The sequence below is a fragment of the Motacilla alba genome, chromosome 6, assembly GCF_015832195.1.
Source record: "Motacilla alba alba isolate MOTALB_02 chromosome 6, Motacilla_alba_V1.0_pri, whole genome shotgun sequence".
Classification (NCBI taxonomy): domain Eukaryota; kingdom Metazoa; phylum Chordata; class Aves; order Passeriformes; family Motacillidae; genus Motacilla; species Motacilla alba.
Genome location: NC_052021.1, coordinates 31,718,675 through 31,739,268, shown reverse-complemented (window position 1 = coordinate 31,739,268; position 20,594 = coordinate 31,718,675). Strand labels below are relative to the sequence as shown.

Sequence of the window (20,594 nt, the reverse complement as noted above, 5' to 3'; positions counted from 1 at the left end):
GTATTTCATCTATAGTTAGAAAAGCAAAACTGAGTCTCCTTATCTAAATATGGAGCATGGGAAGCTTGCAGGAAAAAAAAAGAAGAAAAGGATGAAGTGTTGTTTTGATATGTCACCAAGTTTTCAATTGCCTGGCAAGAGATTGCTGTTCTCCCTTAAAAATAAAATACGAATGAAATTACAATTAAATAAAATAAAAATAGTAATTAAAAATATGCTGGTGCTGGCAGACCCACCCTGGAGATGTGAGTACTCTGCTGCATGGGAAGCTGGACCAGCACATTGTCCCCACAGTGAGGGCTACTAGAAGCTGAAGATGGCAGGAAACCACTGCTGCCTAAACTGATGAATAAACTGGAGTTAAGAGCCAAGGTTTTTACAAGCTGTTTCATTTCTATGGGTCCTGAAGACTTCTGGAAGCAATATGTGAGCCTTCCTCAGGCTCTTGAGAGGAAGCAGCATATTACCCAGCCACAGATTTCAAAGTGAAATAGCATTTTAGAAAAGCCACTTACATCTGGTGCCCAAGTAGTTTGTTTCTTCAAAATGCGGGCTATTAAAATATTGATGCATAAACAGGGAAGTTTGCTTTCCTGCCTCCTCCAGTTTGTACACTCAGGGGAAAATCAAATCCCCTCTGACCACAAAGATACAGACACTCATTGCCTCAGGAAACCACCAGGGGAACGAGGGCAGGAGGTCTTGTTGATTTTAAAAGTGTCAGACAAAGTGTTTATTAATAAGATGCAGGAGAAACCTTAAGCTGAAGGTTTCAGCTGAAGGGCTGAAATATCACCACAAATTAGAGATGGGCCACAACCCCACTGCTGCTGCACCGTGCAGATGCCAAATCCTGTCTGGGGTAAAGAGCCAGGAACTGGCCACACTGAGGAACAGAAATCTTCAGGACCTGGCCTGTGTTCCCTGTGTGATTTCAGGGTCAGTGTCTCATGGCTGGTTTTTAAGCACGTAGAAAGAAGAAACACCTCAAAATAAAGCCATTAACCATGCTCCTCCCTGCAGTGCCAAACCACAGGCAACATTTTTGTGGACAGAGCTCGATTTCCAGGGCTGAAAAGGGTCTCCAGGCAAAAGCCACCTCCACCTTTCACTACTTTGGGCTTCCAGTTCCCATGTGGGTTGGGTTCTTTTATAATTCTGCCCCCCATTAACTCTGATGTTGTCCATAAAACCACCCTGAAATTTCCTCCCCTCCTGCTGGTGTTTATTTTTCAGCAGCTGTATCACACATTCTGATTTAACAAGGTAGTTATTTGCCTTGAGATGAATCCCACAATGCAGCTCTGCCAGCAAAAAAGCATCTGCTCCCTTTGGAGTGTTGTGCAACAGTTTTGATGGGTTTCACACTCGCTGCAGCATCACACGTGCCACACAGGAACAGATTATTCATTTCACCAGTCCCTGCCTATGCTGCCAAAATCCAACTTTTTCTAGGGAAGTCTTATAAATTTTGCATGCTCATATCCAAACTGTCTACAACTGCACTGTTCCTTTCTAGTGATGTGGTCTCCTCCTTGCATTTGGAAGGATATTTAGATTGGATTCATGGCTACCACATTGACTCGGATCGTACTTCCTACTTTCAACACTCCAGCACACTGCTCTGTGTGACCACAGACATGAGAAACACTGGTGCTCTCTTTTATAGACTGTAAAAACAAGCACATTTCAGGACTGGAACAACTGCTCCAAGGTTTCTGTTCCTCATTGACTGCAAGATGTTTTTCCACGGAGTAGAATTTAATCAGGGAAACGGTTCACCCTCACTGCTGCCCAGATTTTACCCCCCTCTTTCATTTCCTACTGCACTCAGCTGAGCCAAATTAGTTCTAGTAATGTCTCTGACCAGATATTCACACCTTAGAGGGAAACAGCATTCAGGCTGCTGGAAAATCTGAGCAGCTGTAGGAATACCAGCTGACAGCCTGATGCCACACTTCAAGCCCAGCTCTGTTCCTAATCACAGAGAATTCTTCACCCTTCAGATCCTGCCTTAACATGCCACACAAAAAAAGAGAAGAAAAAACCCTTCCGCATCTTTGATGTCACCTTCAAATAATTTATTAGAATTTAAGAACTTTGCCTCTTCAGAAAAATTCTTAGGGATGGTTTTCATGCCATTTCCAGATTTTTAAGGGGTCATTTGTACCACCCCATTAATTTCTTTAGCCAGCAAATACATTTCAAATTCAACAAATTATTACCCCTGTGATTTTAAAAAGTCTTTTATCTATCTGAATGACTGCAAGGCATTCCAGTACAAAAAGGAAAGCTGAAGCACTGAACTCAAAAGGGTATATAAAATTGCCCCATAAAGGTTCAATCTGAGAATCAATTTCTCTGCTGACCACATTTCCATTTTAACTTTTTTTTTTGTGAACACATAAAATGTTGTTTTTAATTCTCAAATGAAAGTCAACACCTGTCCTGTGAACAGGGGTTCCTCAGGCCTCACCTTGGACTGGGATTTCCCAGAGCCATTTTACCAGATCTGTCTGGAAATCTGGGTCTCCCATCCCTTTAAATTTCCTCCCAGTCTTCTCAAAATTGTCCTGAGCTGCAATGGGAGAGGCCAGGAGGAGAACACCATGCAAGGTACTGGCTTGTACAGCTGATAAGATACTTCCAAGGGCAGCTCAGACCAATTCCAACCCTGTTGAGCAGTGGTTTCCACCACAAGCTCATCTGGATTAATTAACTTTTTCCCAAACTGCTTCCAGGTTCTCCCTAAACACAAGTAGCTTCCCAGGACAACTAGGAGCCATTTCCTCCTTGATAATGTTATATATCAAATTACACTCAAGCCCATGCCTGCTCTTTTCCTGAGTCCTCATCACACCAGTTCAGCGTCTCCTCTCTGCCTGCCTCCTCTCTCCTCTGGAGTTCAGCTTCCTGCTGCTCCAAGTCCTCTCCTCACCACGTTTGCTCTCCCCTCCACCTTGTACTTCCAATTTTAAAGCAGTTTTCCATCTGCCCTTCACTCCCTGCCCCATCCTGCTCATCCCAATGCTGCCAGTGCTCGTGCTGGGGATGTTTCCCTTTGCTTCTTACTGCTTTTTCTTATTTTAAGATAAAAATGACAAAAAAAGTGATGCCATGTAAACAGAGAAAAAGAACAACACGGCAAAAACATGATTGGTAGTGTTTGGTTGTTCTGCCTGGTTGCTGTTCAGAAGCATTTAAAAAAGAAGAAGATTTGAAGTTATAAAGGTGGCAAGGGAGCAGCAGGAGCACTCCACACCTCGGGTCATCCAAGAGCTCTGCGTTAGGCGCCTGGCTTAGTCATGAACTCTGGCACAAACACTTCTGACCTCGCTGGGGAATAGCTCTGAACTAAAACAACGCTGCAAGATCTACACATTTTTGAGTCATGTGTTTCAAATGAAGCATTCCTGCCCGTTAAACTTGGAGGTCATCAACTGACAGGCCAAAGGAGGGGAGCCAGCGTGAGCAGCACCCCGAACAGCCGCGTTCAGCTCATTGCGTCTCCATTACACAGCATTTCCACACAATATCCTTCTTGCTACGTGTGCAGAACCTCCTGACAGCTTTTCTGCTGTGGCAGGAGGCACAGTAACGCTGACAGGGGAACATTTGATATGGAGGGAGATCAGAGATGGGAAGATGCTCAGAAAACCACTTGCATCTTTCCAAGCTGGCTTTAATTTCCATGCTCAAGACGCTCCCCAAGGTGTTTTCCACTTTAGTATCTACATCAGCGAGGGACAAATGTATCCTCTAAAAGCCATTTGTGCCCTCAATATAGCCACTCAAGACCAAGTAGCACAAGCAAAGCAGCCCCACTTCTTCTCTGAGACACTTATATCAGATAACGTGTGTGCAAACAGCCAGCAAACCGGGGCTTTGTTTTTCATTTTGAGGATACACAAAACAGTGCATTTGTAATACTTTCACTATGCTGAGAGGTGACAAAATTACCACTGCCACCCACAAACTTGGCTTTTAAAAATGTGTATCCACCTAGTTCACATATTCTCAAAACCCCAGCCCAGTAAACAACTTGTTTTTCCTTCAAACCTGAAAATCAGCAACAGTTTTGGAAGAGAGGATGTTAAATTAGAGGAACAAAATGTGTCTTGCTTTAACAACTCACCTGAGAATCTATTTTAATTAGTGCAATGTCTGATTTTTCATCAACATCTTTAATTTTGGCTTCGTAAGTCTCCCCGTTCTTCAGCTCCACCTTCACCCTGTTCTTGTTGGTGACCACGTGGGCGTTGGTGACTATCAGCCCATCCTCAGAGACAATGAACCCCGAGCCACTGGCAACAGGAACCTCCCTCTTGGAAAAAGGAAGTCTAAAACACAAGGGAAATAAAACATTTATTGCTGAAAAGAAGTTGTAAGGTCACCAATCATTCCACATAACACACAGCCAAAAGGAGTTTGGTGAGTTCTTAATGTTTTAAGATATCTGCTGTTGCTCTCTTTAAGAAGATAAAGCACATCCATTACTTTAGCTAATTATTTTTCCATGACTCTCAAAATTAACCTTAATTCTCAAGCACGACAAATATTTATTATCTCAAAACCTCTTTGCTATTTCATACCATCAATCAACATTTCTGTCACACTGGCAGCTGTGTTCAAGAATTAAATAAAAAAGAAAAAAAAACCCAAAAAAACCAAGACTGGGCATCTTGTTTACTTGCGAAATAATTCAATGTGAACCACAGCAGGGGCGATCTTCTCCACCACATCTGCAATAAAGTTGTATTTGTGCCTCAGGCTGTTCGGATGTTCTTGGCCTGAAATAGAAACAGAGGACGTGTCATGAGTTCTTCAAGTGACTGCAGGAGGGTCATTGCAAAACACCTGAATTAAAAAAAGCTCTGAGTGGGTATCTTTCCCTTCCTTAAAAGTCATCTGCAGCATGACCCTCGGCCCTAGATTTCCTCCCTGCTTCTCTGCACAGAGGTGGAGTGCTTTATCCTTGGGAAAAATGACCCATGAAACCTCGTGGTGTGGAGTGCACCCCACTGAGCCATGGGGCAGCGTGGGCTCATCCCACTGAGGTGCCCAGGGATGGGGCACTGGATGAGCACAGGGTTTATTCCCTGTCTGCACCGCCCACTCTCCCTTTGTGAAAGGGATTTTGTACTCAGATGCCTCCACTGCTGCCCTCCTTTTCTGGATGGTCTACTTAGCCTCTATGGTCTTCCCAGATTAAACAAACCAGCTCTGTTCCTCTGCCAAAATACGCCTTCTTGGAGGGTTTTGAAGTCTCAGGCTGCTGCGTTTGTAAAATGCCGAGGACACAGAGGTCCTGACCCCAGTGTGAGCCCTCAGCAGCTGCTGAGAGAGTTCAACTTGGGTACAAGGTTGGGCTTCCTTTCCCACCAGTGTCCCCACACAGCCTGACCCAGCAGCCCCTGCCTGGCACCTACATGTGGAAGAACCTTCCACACACTCCACACAACCCCACTCAAGCGTCCTTCCCGTGGCCCCTGAGGTCCATCAGCTCCATGGAGGGGTGGATCCCACCCTGCCTTGGAGCCACTGAGCCACCCCCAGGGCTGCAAAATAGGACCACAAAGCTCTGCATTCCTGGGCAGTGCTGCAACAAGAGCTCATGGTCACTGAGTACTCAGCAGGGGCCAGTGGGATTTTCAAAAGCCACTGGATACCCAACTCCCATTGTGGCCAACAGAAAACCTGTCTGCACCAAGAGAAGTATAAAAATCTCTGGGCGAAGCTCACAGTTCTGACACAGCTTCTCCTTCTCAAGCAGTTCAGGGGCAAAACATTGCTTTTTAAAATCGGGAGCAGCTATGCAAATTGGGAACACCCCAAAGAGTTATTTTGTATTCCTTCAGAGGCGAGAAACACTTTTTGTTTTCATTTCAGTTTTATCTGGTGCACCCATCTCCTGTTACACGGGCACAAGCCAAGCCTGTTGCAGGCTTTCAGAGGAGTATTAATGGGTTGTGCTGCTCCCATCCATCTCTGCCATTTGGCTTCTAAATCCATGCAGAGATTAGAGCAATAAGCAGCTTGTGGATGCTGTAAGTGCCTTTGACGGTGTAAGAGGAAGATTTATTTGCAGAATCACAGAAGGACTATCCCGTAAACCTATCCCAATACCAAAACCCTGAATGCCCTTTGCTATTAGAAAAACCAGAGAGGAAAACCATGCAAATTTTCAAGTACACACTGGAGGCAATAATGATTTGGGAACAAAATGCCCCTGCTTTTAACACTAACCAGACACTGGCTCGATTCAGGGGTGAGCATGTTCCAGGTGACTTCCCAATGCCAACAGCACACACTGTCCCTCAGGAGAGGGGTGCACGCTCCACCCAAACACCATCTGTCACCCAGGAACACGTTTTTTTCTTATTTATACCCTGTGGAACATCTCAAGGGCTTTTAAATGCAGCCAGGCAGGCACAAGCAGCAGCCACAGCAGTCACCAGAAAATCTGATGTGCTGTTTCAGAAATGTTTATCTGCCTTAAGAAGCAGCAACATCGATCAGGAAACTTTTCTCCTCACTTTTCTCTGTTTTCCTCAAGAGCATTCAGTGCTTTCTGATGTACACATGAGCTGTTGCCCTTGGGCTTTCACCCCACAGAGGAATAAGGGCTTGCTGATTGAGAAATATCAATTTACCAAATGATTCATATTCCCTGCTAGAAATATTCAGTATCAAACAAGTCATGTCCTTGCTGTAAAGCTGACAATTATAACAAGGAGAGTTTGGAAAACTGCAGAAATGCAGTCTGGAATAATCCACTTGCATTAAATAGGTGCTTGGACAGATTATCAGATGGGATTAACGTGGTGCTGGGCTAAAACTCCACAGGGCACTGCTGCAGCCATGGATATGCTTTTTGATCACTGCTTATGAAATGATTTCATCTCAGCTGCAATGCTGTAGACATCCAAAGGTCACATCCTGCCCTTGGGAAAAAAAAAAAAAAAAAAAAAGCTCCACGGATGAGGGAACTACACAGGCAAAGCACAGCTTTCTTTCATGCCTTCAATCTTTTTTGCTTTTAGCTATTGAAGAAGAAAAAGGATGCCCAGGCTGTACATGGTGAGACTGCTAATCCCTCACCTCAGAGCTGCCGGCCCCTGGAACTGGAGCCTACAAAAGCCAGGATTTCAGAGGCAGCAGTATTTTGTTCATGGTCCACCCCCTCATGCAGTCCCAAACTAAACTGCAGAGTGAAAAAAAAAGTCCAGAATTTCCTACTTTTGAAAAAGTTAGATAATAAATACTAATTCATGGCATACTGACCCAAAAAGCTCCCAGCAGCTGGCCACGCCTGCCTATTGCTTATGTATTAGGAATTCCTGCATTGTGTAACACGGTTTTGCAACTGCTCTTGAACCACTGCCCGTTTAAATGGAAAACATACCTTTTTAGAGCAAAAAAACAACAGTCAGAGCACTGATCTTGATGGATTCATCGATGAATGCTAACAAAAAAAATTTCTGTAAACTCGTCTTTAGCATCAACCAAAAATCTGAAGGTTGTAGTAGAAGTATTGATACATTGAAAATTTATTTTATCACTGAGATAAAGAATAAAGGAGGGCAAAAGAGCCAAGCTAATTTCTCTTTCGGATTATTGAGCTGCACATGGGGAGCTGAGAGCTCCACTGATCTTTCCTACAAGAAACCACCTCTGTGTGAGGTGGCTTTTTTTTACCTAACATTTTACCTAACATTTGAACCTAGACACAAAGGACCATGTGGAAGCTTAAATGGCCATAAAACCACCAACATTACAAATTTAATATGGGCAGATGCTCATTCTTCAACCACCACAGGGCAGTTTCCAGCAGCGAAACTGAGAACGTCGCCAGGTATGCTTTCCTCTTCTCTCTTACACATCTATTTTCCAGCTGCACCAATAGCTCAGGGCCTTTTGGTAGCAAATATATGTTTCTGGTTTTTGTTTGAGGGGATTTTTTTTGTGGGGGTGGTGTTGTTTTAGTTTGTTTCTAAATCATTGAGAGTTGGGCTTGAATAAAGCTCTAGTTCCTAAATACCTTCAGGCTCTGATGTCCAAATCTTCCCAGACTGCTCCTCTTTCTATTTATATGCTGTGATTATTGTGTTTTGTAATGTTTTTATTGAACTATTGCACAATGCCCTAAATGCCCACGAGCACGGCTAAGAAACCTTTATTAATTACATTATAAAGATGATTGTTGTGAATTCAGTTAATGACAAAAAAAAAAAAAACCCAAAATATAAATAGGTTATAGCATGAAAAATTCCCAAGGCAACTAATTCTTCAAGGACTTCAAAGGTGTGCTGGCTGCCAGCCCTGAAATGAGAAGGCAAATCTCTGCCAGCTGGCATTAACAGGGCTAATAATCAGTAAACAGACTGCTAGGAGAGCAAGACAGAGTACCAAGCCATGAAAAAAAGCACACCCAGCTGTAAACAACTGAAGTAATTTGGTTTCATAAAGAGGAGCCAAAAAGCAAATTAAGATCTGGGTTCTGGTTAGGTCATTACTCAAAGTGGCATCGATGCAATGATGCTCACAGCTCACACATGCTGCTTTTGGTGGTTATTTTCAGCTGAACTGAAGAGATGCTTTGGAGATAGAAATCTCACCAAAGTAACCTCTCCCCTTCTGCTGGGAGAGCTGTCTGCTGCTCTGGAAGGGCTTCTCTTGGCATAGAGAAGAGAGCAGGTCTTCAAACAAAATTTTGGGCACATCTCAGTCAGACACGGGCTGTCACCCTGTTCCTCTCAGCCTTCTGATGTTTACATTCTTGCAATGAACTTTCTCACATGGCTTTATGTAAATAATTATTGTTTTGCATTCTTTTCTGGAGGAGGAGAAATTTGATGGACTGTTGGTTCGTCCAGTGTCACTGGAGAGGTGGCACTTTCATCCTCCAACCCACTGTCACTTTTGGAAATTTATAAGTGTTGGAGTCAGAAATTAAACTTCCCTTTTCACCGTGGAGGTTCCAGCGTGCGTGTCGTTTTATTTTGTGTGCTACAGTGACAATGGGCCTTTTCCCCACCCAGTTTTCACTCCTTTTCCCCTTTTCAAAAAGAGGGTTCAGCTCTCCTTCCCACTGACTGAGGTGAGGAGCAGAATAATTATCCCATTTAACGGGACTTTTTGTCTTAGATGTGATGAAAGGGGGGAAAAAGGCTCATCCCAGGAACTCTCTGTGCCACCCTCACTGAAGGACTGAGTTCCTGGGATAACTAAAGATATCAAACTGCCCAGGCTGCTGAAAATAGGTGGGATTATTTCCTCCTGCACTCACCACTTGTTTATAGACACACACAGGGGTTTGAAAGCATGGCTTGGGATTCTCTGCAGAACGAAACCAAAAGAGCTGCAGCACTCACGAAACCTCTGGGCTGCCAGAACCGGTGACTCCTGACACAAACCACAAACCAAGTTTTGCTTGGAGAACTTCCACCCTCCCAAATAAAACTCCAGCCGCTGGTGTTTGTACAAACTTCCATTCATGCCATAAAAACCTCCAAACCTCTGACTGTGGAGACAAAAAAACTCCAGCAAAGGTGCTCAGCTCACCGAAAACAGGGGGATCAGCAAGCCCTGCTGGAGAGAGACAAGGAAAAAGTGTGGGAATCTGCTGCCACACTTTCTTTTTTTAAATTACAGAAAGCTGCAAGCCTAAATATTCCACTTCCTATTCAAGGATAAGTTGTGTAATTCACCAAAAAAAGGGTATTACGCAATGAAAACACCAAGAGAATAAGGAACAACACTCTACGTGTCACAGGCAATTTGCTCAAGAGAAACTCTTAGGTCATTGGAGGGAATTTTGAGAGGTCTAAACCACAGCACCTTGTTAATACAGATGCTATTGCATCAGTTATTTTTCCCCCTGTATAACCCATGCAGAAACTCAAGACACCTCACAGATTTCTGGGAGGAAAGTCTGGATTACTGTGACATCCCTAAAAGCAAAAATACTTTCATAGCCCTAAATAATGGTAGAATAAAATGCTTGAAATCTCTCCAAACAGTAAACTGCACAAATCTGGTCTTCATTTAAAATATTTCCTGCAGCAAGAACCACTGCAAGAAGAAAGTGAGGATTTTAAGTGAAACTGCTATTTGGCATAAATGCACACGTGCAAAGGGAAACTAAAGTCCATTTTCATCACCATAATATTTAGATGATCAATTCCTTCTTGGCAGTCTTCAACAAGGACTTTGTATTTTCCCTGCTAATCCAAAAGCAGAAACTCATTCATTTTAATCACAGATTTTAAACAAACCCCAAAGATCTGCCAAGCTAAACAAAATGGAATCTACAGAAAATTCATGGAACAGAACAGCTTCCAAATTAATGGTAACACAGGACAGATTTCAGACCAATGTGTGGTCTCTCATAGAACAAAAGAATATTTGAGTAACAAAGTAAAGGTGAAAAAACTTCAAGTTTTAATTGATATTCTACTCATTCACTACCAGCCACAAATTAATGCTTGCCTTGAGAAGAGCTTGGAAAGGAAAGGTATTGAGAATCCCGTTGTAGGAATAAGTAAAAGCAGATGTTGGCAACACAAGAATCTTAGCAATATCTGGTATCCCATCCCTGGAAGTGTCCAAGAACAGATTGAACAGGACTTGGACCGACCTGGGACAGTGGAAAGTGTCCCTGCCCATGGCAGGGGTGGAATGGGATGATTTTTAAGGTCCCTTCCAAGCCAGACTACCCTGTGACAGTAAGAATTATCAAGTTATATGGAGAGAATGACATAGAGAGTTCTTGTGTATTTATAAAACAACAGAAAGTATTTGAAGATAATGAAATTGCAAAGCAAAGCCTTCAGAGAACTTCGGTCCAACCTCTTTAGACCAGCTTCTTTCAGGCTGGTCAGGACGTTCTTGCCACTGAAAATGGTCAATAGGCAAATTCCTTGTGTAATATGCCCACAGCTTTCTTCGAGGAAGTTCCTATAATTTCAGATTTACACTTTCATTTTTAGCCAAACAGGAACTTTTCCTACCACTTATCTACAAGGGAGAATAAGTGGGAAGTTAATCAGATACAGAACATCTTTGTTACAGCTCAGCTGCTGAATTACTGCAGCTCACAGGATTGGAAGGGTCTGCAGAGGAGGAATGCCCTGGATGGGTGCATCCTGGTCCAAGCTGTGTTACTCAGTCTCCACGCAACTTGTAAAAAGCAATTTGTGCTTTAGTGCCTTAGATTTAGCTCTAAAATGGGCATAACCCTATTTTATCTGATTGGAACAATCTCAGGCCTTAGCAACCCTTGCAGAACCTCACAGGGAGAAAATATGTATATAAAAACTCTCAGGAATGCCAGAAATTCCTTTATAAACCAAGTGCACTGGCTTGAGTGCAAAACAGACTCACAGTTATAGCAGCAAGGAGCAAAAACCACCAGACTTTTGGGCTGATGAGGCTCAAAGGCAACTGGGTGTCAGGCAGGAATCCAGAGAGGAGCGACAGCTCCATCTAAAACAACAGGAAACTGCAATTCCTTCTGTAAACAGCAGCGGGGAGGGAGGAGACCCAGCTCGGGCATAAACAGGCAGCCCTGGGAAGGGGAGGGGAAGGAAGGTGCAGCCCTGGGAGCAGGAACACGCCATCCCTGCACCACCATTGCCATATTCACACAATGCTGAGGGGGGCTCAGCAGAGATGAAAAATTAATTGGGAGCCAGGAGCCCTCTGGCAATGGCACAGAGCTGGTGCCAGCAGTGCCCTGCACAGGCAGCAGGAGCAGCATGAGCAGGGAGATGCTCAGACACAAGGAATAAAGGTGAAGAACAATTCAGGGCACGGGCAAAGAGTGCTGAGCTCAAAAATATCATTAAAAAATATCATTCCAGCAGCCCTGTCTGAGCTGGAAGCACTAAGAAATGAAAGTCAGGTAGTTATGGAAAAGAGTCTGCCTCATTTCCTGCAGACAGAGGAACAGAATATTTCAGCCAACAGGTTAAAGCAGACAATTCTCTTCACTGCAGAAGGCTGAAAATACAACAGATGAGTCAGGAATAATTTCTCCTCTCCTTTTTTTTCAGCCCTGCTCAGTTTGTGTCCCTTCCAAGTTGGGTCATCACCCTGCTTTACCTCCCAGCTCCAACTCACTACAGGCAGAGAACCAGCAAAATAACCTCAAAACTCCCAAAAATTAAGTACCAACGATGTGGTAATTCCTATATCCCACATGTAACCAGCAGCTGTCTGATCTTGAGAGTTCCTCCTGAAATTATAAACCCATTAAGATCTCATTTTAAGTATGTGAGAAACTTTCACACTGCATCTTCAGAAGAAATCCCTGCTTAAGAGAGTTAGCTTCAATTTCCAGGAACCCTGGTATGAAGACACCAGGGAATAAAAACAAGTTCTTGTTTTCATGCTTCTTAAACTTCTCTCTAGCCTAAAAAAAAACCTCTTAAGGGGAAAGCCTATAAAAAGCTTCCTATGATGCTGCTTTTCTGCAGCTGGTGGAGGCATTGATTTCACCACTTCTCTGTGGCAGGACTTACGAGTGACATGGAGTTGATACAAATAAGGATCAAATCTATTGGAAAAAATAGATAGAAAGCCCTCAGAACAGTAATAAAACAGACAGCACTCCCACTCTGGGGTGTTGTAATTGTACAATACATGAACCCAGCACAATTACATTGCAAAAGCCTCAATAGCCTGCAAAATCTGTCAGCCTTTGGCAATATCTACATCTGTCTTAAAATCACTCCAAGCCCATCCAGATTTGTTTGAATGCGGACGTCAGAAATCAGTGAGTGGCTGGGAAATGAACCTGGAGTGATGTGGATGTTCCTTCTGCCACCCTAGCTGGAGAGCTGCAGTAAGGGGGTGGCACTGCCACTGGTGAGGCAGCCACTGTCACACAGCCCTGCTGCTCCTGTAGCTCCTCAGGAAAGCTGTAAAGGACAGCAGGTCTCAATCTCACTCTCTCAAATATGCATTTTTTAAAGATATTTAGAGTCCCAATTATTATATTCAATGCTCCCCTATCAACAGCAGCTATTTAAATATTGATATTCTTATCCCCACACCTATCCTGCTTTATTTTATGGATCATCTGGGTATTTTTCATATTTACAAGTGGCTTCTTCTTGCCCACTTTCAGTGTGTGAATACTTTTGTATTCTTTTGAAAACAAGGATTAGCCAAAGCTTTACCTTCATAGATTGAGGTCTGCACAGAGATAGAGAAAGGGCAGACATTCCAAACAGTGCCTGTGCTGTCCTGGAAAAAGGACTGAATCATCCCTTCACCACCACAAATGTTGAAGCGTGAGGTTCCTGGGGGGTTGTGCTTATTTTGGGGGTGGGATGGTGGGGAGAGACTTGTTTGGGTTTCTCTTCCTTCCTAGAGCTTGGTCCTTCACTCCTCCAAGAGGACTTTCTGCAGGAGCAGATCGACAGATCATCGATGCTGTCAGCAGGGCAAAGCCAAAGCTGCAGCCTGAAAGTTTGAGAAATGGAGTAATGGAAAAGAAAAGTAATGGAAAATGGAGCAGCAATGCTGGCAAGGTGCAGAAAACTGAGCAGGAACTCCTGAAAGCTCAGTTTGCTCTCAGCTCTGCTGCTGGCTGACCTTGAGCAAAGCTCTTTATCTTCCCCTGCCCTAGATTCACTATCTGTGAAACAGGGCAATGACAGTGGCCTCTGGAAAAATATTGAGAGCTCCTCCTAATGTCACCCTCTGCTGCAGAAAGTATTTCACATTTTAGAGCACTGGGTAACTTCTGTGCACGGCCGCCAGATTTACTAAGCATTATTTTATCCATCAGTTGTCTGGCAACAAAAATCCCAGTGCTACCAGAAACATTTTAAGCACCATAGCTCTGTCTCACTGGCATTTCCAGTTCTGCAAAAAGGGATGCAGGAATTATTCACTGCACATCCCTCTCCCATGTCTCACCAAAAAAAAAAAAAGGCTTTACAACAGCGAGGAGATGGAAAGACTGAGAAACCCTGATGGGGAAAAAGTGACAGAGGCAAGAATGGGGTTTGGTTAACCAATACCACACAGAGTTTTAATGGCACTGCTTGCAGTGACAGGGCCAGGTGCCAGCCTGCAGGAAAGGCAGAGGAAAATGCATCTGCTCACACATGAAACACATATTTGCTGTTTTCCCACTTTTTTCCTCAAGAAACAAGCTCCTGGCAGAGCACTTGTAACAAATTGCACAACCCAGCTGACCTCCAACCTTGTGCTTCCCCTTATCAGTGCACCAGGGTGCCTGAAATCAACCCAGAAATTCAAGAGCTGCTCTGCCTGCCTGTGTAATTCATCTCCAGCTGCTAAAATATGGTAGCAAAGATCTGCTCAGCTCATTAAACTTTAAAATAACTACTCACCTGTGTCCTGTCTCACAAGCTTAAGATATTATAACTTTCCTGTTACCTACAGATATAAGGTCAACATCCATTAGTAGAAGACCAATTTTTTTATAGCCCTTTGGTATAAGGGAGTGGAGGCTTATTTTTTAGTTATATTCTTCTCTTTGAAGCAGAACAACCAATTTGGGAATCACAATGACCTGCACACAGAGGGCAAAATAAAGTTTTTTTTATTCTACATCCTGAACACAGCCTCCAGAATAATGTCAGGTATTCACTTGGGCCCAGTTACAAAGGCAGTGGGACTCAGTGCCAAGTCCAGCCAGGGATCCTAGAGGCCCCAGCAGCTCCTGGGAGTGAGGAATGGCTGTATTTACAACACAAGTTCCACAGTACCCCGGGTTCTATTTCTGACGTTGCTTCCTTTCACTCCAAGCACACGTAAATTCACATTTGAAAAATATTTTCCAGCTTCTCCTGTTTCTTGGACGGCAGAGCCTGAGAGCTGCTCAGGATCTGCTGCCTCCCTCACATCCTAACAACACTCCTGCTGCTTACTCATGGCCTCAAGTATTCCTGCCCAGTCCACAGGTACCTTTAAATTTCAAAGCCCAGAAGATGAAAGGATTGAATCTTTCCTCGTTCCAAATCTGTGTTTACTGACTTGACTGTTTGAAGTCTGGAGACTGCAAAATTACTGCCTGCTCCCCAGGAAGGAAATCTAGATGTGGAGAGGAGAAAAGGTGAGCTGCTTCTGACAAACCACTTCTTACAGTTGCCTCCTCTCCGAGCTGAATACTTGGCTTTGGAAAAGCTTTTTAATCTCACACTTGGGAATTGGTTCTCTTCTGGAAAGATGTTGCTATTTATTTCCATTGCCTTCAGCTGCCTCTTCATTCCCTCCCTCCCTTCTCCCGCTGCTGCAAAACTGACTGAGGAAAAGTTGGAAAAGAATGATGTTCAGACCACCCAAACAGCAACTGAGGGAGGAGACGACATTTAGCAGCACTGGAATGCTCATTTGTGCACTCAGACCCTGAAAACCTGGCCCTCCTGGGTCATTTTTAATGGACTTGGCACGTGCCAAGTAACCTGCCAAAGTCTCCCAACACTTCTTCAGCACACAAATAACAATAATAAAAACACCACCGTGTGCCTGTTATTATCTTCGGGGAAGCAGCTGAAAGCCTTGTTCATAACAACAGTATCAGCTTCCCTCTTGATAAATATCTGGCTGAGTTCCCAACCTTCACAGATTTCCCAGCTGGGTTTCTCTCCCTGCCTGGCTGTTCCTTGCTGCCAGGCTCAGCACTGCCAGCCCTTCAGCCCTGTCAGGAGCAGGAATGCAGGCAGGTCCCTCTCCTGCTGCACTGAGCTCCCTCTCAGGCTGCTCCAGAAGGACTCATTAATGACAAATGGGTTATTGACCACAGAGGTCCTTTTCTCCTGCCAGATAGTGACACTGAGACACTTGGATGCCTGGTGCATTTCAAAACACAAAGTCAGCCACTTTGCAAGAAAGTGACTTTTTTTTTTTCCCTTCCCCCTCGCTGTCTGTAGAACTGTGAAATCAGGTGATGGAGTAGCACGGCCTGTATCTCAGTGATACACAGCTTTCTAAACCGAGTTACCCCTCACCTCTGCCTTCTCCCCAGGCAGTCCAGCTGTTAATATCCTGCTTAATCCAAGCCATGAGAGCTCCCATCAAACCCCAGATGTGACATCATGGTGAGAGCATGCCTGGGACTGAAGTGAGAGCCACCTGTGACAGATGCCAGCAAGCTGAGGGCTGCTGAGCTCACTGAGACACCACATTAGACATGGTAAACCTAGTAAAAATATGAAAACATATAAAACCAGCTCAAAACCAGGCAGAAAGTAGTTAGAATTGGAGAGAGCAACCACAAGGAATGTTCTCCTTCCTCGGGTGGATGAGGAAAGGACAAATTCAGGTTAGTTTATATTTGGCAGTGTGAGGGGCACTACATGGGCACTGCCCATCCCAAAACGCCTGCCAACACTTGTGGGAAAAACGAGGAAGAGAATAAAGCCTGGTTTAACTTGTGTGCTGAGCCCTCTTCCCTTGGTCAGCAGGAGGGATTTAAGGCCACCAAAAACTTATTTGCAGAAGAAAATGAAAACATCCTCCCAGCATGCTGAACCTCACCACTGAACATCGAGGTCTCGTGGCAGTGACCTCGCTCCTGGGTGTGGGATGCTCTCACACAGCCACAGCTTCTGCCCAGGGGACATCCACCTCTCTCTGTGCCTCTGTGTTCTGTATCAGCACTCACAGAGCTGCAGCAGCACGGGCTCTGCAGGCCTGAGCATCCTCTGGCAGCTCCTGCTCTGATGGAAAAGGAAGATTTCCTTGGTGGCAGCTGCAGCTCAGGAGCCCTGCCCGGGCTGCGGCAGGAGGGGTGGCACTGGTTCTGCTGCCACAGCACAGCTGGGCACTGCTGGGAGGGACTGGAGGTTTTTATGACTCCTTTTGCATAGGGAATCATCCCCGTTCTGCACACAGAGCCAGGGCAACCTGCTCCTGCCTCTACTGCGTCTCAAACACTGCTGGTATTTGAAGAGATTCCCCGGGAATCGCTGATGGACAAAAAAAGCAGCACTGGGAGTGAACTGTAGGATATGAAAATTGAAAATGCCAGAAAGTTTTACTTTATTTTAAGCAATATACACAGCATTGTACTTGACCAGCTACTGTAATACTGTGAAGTTTAAAAACAACAGCAAAAAGTGCTTTCCAAACACTTTCTCTGTGTTCCCATTCCTTTGTTTCCCAAGGCTGTTGCGTTGTATTGACCAAATTATTTACGTGGGTGTGTTACTGTGAAAAAAATGGCTAGAGATAACTCAGTCTTTAGGTAGAAAAAGCACTCCCGATGATGAACTCAAAATAAAATTAAAAATTAATTACTTTAAGGAGCCAAATACTAGGCAATGCTTTTTCAAAACATCGATTCAAGCACTTTACAGCCTACTCTCCATCCCTTTTTATTTCAGGTTCTCTACGTATGAAAAAAAAGCTTTGCTGGTAGCAATGTTTGCTCTCATCCAGGGATAAACATGTGCTACTGGTTGGCTTCTCCAGCACTTTCTTTTTGTTCCAGAGGTGCAACAGGGCAAAATGATTGTCTGGAATTACTCCTGATGGATCTACAACAGCAGAGCTTTCCCAGACAGGGACTCTGTGCAGCCCGTGCACTTTCTGTACCCCCCACCAGAGGCACGTATTGCTCCCGGCTCAAACACAGCCTCAATTCTGCAAAACGTTCAGCAGAAAAGGCCGAGAAAACAATATTGGTTTCACGAATCGAGAATAAAAATCACAAGGCATTGTCTTACACTGGGCATCAGGAAACTGTGGGGTGAAAAGTTTGATTGTCTCCAGTGACAGCAAATGCCAGCAACGTGCCGTGGAGCACAACACAGCTCTGACACCCAGGGGACAACCAGGGGTACAAAAAATTGATTGTGTTGACACCATAGCTGAGAGCTTGATCTGTCGGCTGAGCACACAGCCGCTATACATCAGAATGCTTTTCTGCTGGAGAGATGATGGCTAAGGGTAGAAAAAGACGTGTTTTAAAAGAAAGGAAGTCCAGAAATGATGCAACTTAGACAAAAATAATTAATCCTCACCAAAACCGCGCTGACTTACTAAAAAGTGACTACCGTTCAGAAATAAAGACTTAATTCATGCTAATTTTTACACGTTACCCCCTAAAGGTGCTGAACGGCTTGGAAGGGATACAGAGCCTCGGCTTACGGGTTTAATCCAGCCCGTATTAGGGGCTGCATCTTGTGACGATCATCCCCAGCTTATCCCAGCACGGCTTTGCCCCTCTCGATGTCACATCCTGCACCCACCGCTCCTACCACACCGAACACTTCTCCGGGCTGCTCAGCCACCGTTTCGTAACCCTACACCGTTTACAAACAATCTGCATCCGTCCTGCACTCTGAGAACTCCCATTACATTCGGTCTGACCACGCCGACAACTAAAGAATGCTTTAGGAGAAACTCCACGCATTGTTATTTATCCGCGTCCGTCTTCATCCTCAAAAAACCCCAACGAAAACAAACACAAAAGTCTAGGCTGAGCTTAACACGCTGTTAGCAGGCTTCTTTCTCCCTTTCCAGCAAGTCTTTTATTAATCAGAGCGCATCTGCTAAGCCGGGCCAAGGCAGGCAGCAGCCTGCTCTGCCCACCCCTTTGCTCCATCGCATCCGAGCGGCTCCTGCATTCCTGGCTTTATTCCCCGGGGCATTTCCCTGTGACAAAGCGCCGGGACGGGCGCTCGAGTTATTTCTCCAAACTTTGCTGGAGCCGCATCGCCGGCCCCGGCTCCGCAGCCGTACCCGCTGCTCTGGGTTTGCACCACTTTCCCCCAGTTTCGAGCCCTGCATCGCCCCTCGGGGAGGTGAGAGACACATTTAAATGGGGTACAAGGTTTTTCACCCCCCTGCGGTCGGCAGCGCTGCCAAACCTCATTCCTGCTCCGCTTTCTCGCCGAGCCGGAGCGGCCGGGTTGATCCGCGGCCAAGCCCCGTCTCCGGCTCCTCTCCGGTCCCTCCTCCCCGCGCGGCGGCCGCGGAACCGCATCCCGACCCGGCATGAGGATGCCGGGGCCGAAGCTCCGCGCTCCCCCCGCGCCTCCTCACCCTGCCCGCAGGCTCCGCGCTGGATGGCGATGACGGGCGGCTGCCGGAGGCGCTCCGCGCGGCGGCTGGCGGCCCGCAGCTGGCAGTGGCTGGCGTAGGTGACCGCATCGCTGCCGCACACGGGCTCGCTGCTGGTGCACTGGCAGCGCCCCGCCGCCGCCCGCTTGCGCACGGTGGCCGAGGCGGGGACGGCCCCGGGCGGCACCACGCACTGCAGCCCCTCTCCGCAGGGCGGCCCCGCGCCCCCGCACGCCTCGCCCTCCTCCGCTCCGCACACGCGGCAGCAGCCGCAGGCGTCCAGCACGGGCCCGCCGGGGCAGGCTGCGGGCAGCGCCGGGCAGCGCGACCGATCGCAGCGCTCGGGGCAGGCGGGCTGCGGAGCGGCCAGCAGCGACGGCAGCGCCGAGGGCAGCAGGGCCGCCAGCAGCAGCGTCCAGCCCCGCAGCGGCATCGCGGCGGCTCCGGGGCGGCGAGCGCGGTGAGCGCGCCGGGGGCCGGGCGGCCGCTTTAAGGGAGACGCGGCGGGGCGGGGCGGGACCGCGGGCACGGCCCCCCCGGGCCGGGACACCCCCACACCGCCCCCCCGGGACAGCGACATCCCCCCGGGACAGCGACACCCCCTCCCCGCCGCAGGTCCGGCGCTGCGGGGAATCTCGGCGGTGAAAGCATCGCAATCGCGGCCGGCGATTGAGATCGGGGGGAAGGATGATAAGGCGATCACGCGAACAAGGGGAGGGGGATGTGAACGCTTCCCCCCCTCAGGAATTACGGGAAAGCAATGCAAAGGAAGCGCCGATAAAGCTTCCAGCTGATAAGGGGATGGGGGGAGCGCGGGGCCGGTGCCGCGGTGGAAGGAGCGAGGGGATACATCCATTCTGTGGCAATGTACGCAAATATCAAGCAATTTAATACCAATATCAGTTCCCTGATGGGAATGACCGGTATTTTCCTGAGATCCCGGCTCGGAAGGGCGCGGGAGGCGCTGGCGGTACCCGAGGCATGGGAGGAAGGATGCTCCCCAGCCCTCTGCTCGGCCCCGCGCTCCGCCCGACACGCTCAGAGCCGCAGGGCGAGGTGGATACCAGCAATTAGCAGGAGGTTAATCAACCGAAATAATAATAGGGAAAAAATAAAAAAGAAAAAGAAAAAAGGCGTTTTCCACCGTCTGAAGCAGGCTGATCCCATTTATCCGGCAGCTGGGCACCGGCCAGAACCTATGGACAGCGGCCTCTCTGCCATCTCCTCCTCGGGCACATACAAGGTGCTCTGAAGGAGGTTTAATTACAACCAAGCGCCCTCCGAGGGACAGGGCATCCCTGCCAAAGCTGAGAGGGAACGGTTTAGCAGAGCTGGAAACTAAGCAAAGCCAATTTTTTTTTTTTTTTAATTACAAGCCGATTAAACTTTTGAACTGACTCCCAATCTATAATTATTTCAGCGTACCTTTATCAGGCGCCGATAACCAAGCAGCTAATGAACTTTACAACTCATTAGGCAAGAGGAAATGCTGTTAACTGTTAGATGAGCTGCGACCAAGGAGTTGAACTTGTCAGCAACTACATTAA

The 20,594-nt window shown here is 46.5% G+C and overlaps 1 protein-coding gene across 1 annotated transcript in view; it reads right to left on the bottom strand.

Annotated features, from left to right (window-relative positions):
• The window catches only part of HTRA1 (HtrA serine peptidase 1), a 32,341-nt gene extending 12,628 nt beyond the window's left edge, over nucleotides 1-19,713 (bottom strand). The window contains 4 exon segments of the mRNA XM_038140314.1: nucleotides 4,136-4,340; nucleotides 4,691-4,790; nucleotides 19,030-19,542; nucleotides 19,545-19,713. Coding sequence (XP_037996242.1) covers nucleotides 4,136-4,340; nucleotides 4,691-4,790; nucleotides 19,030-19,542; nucleotides 19,545-19,698 — 972 coding nt within the window. The 5' untranslated portion in view covers nucleotides 19,699-19,713.
• Between the last annotated feature and the right edge of the window lie 881 nt (nucleotides 19,714-20,594).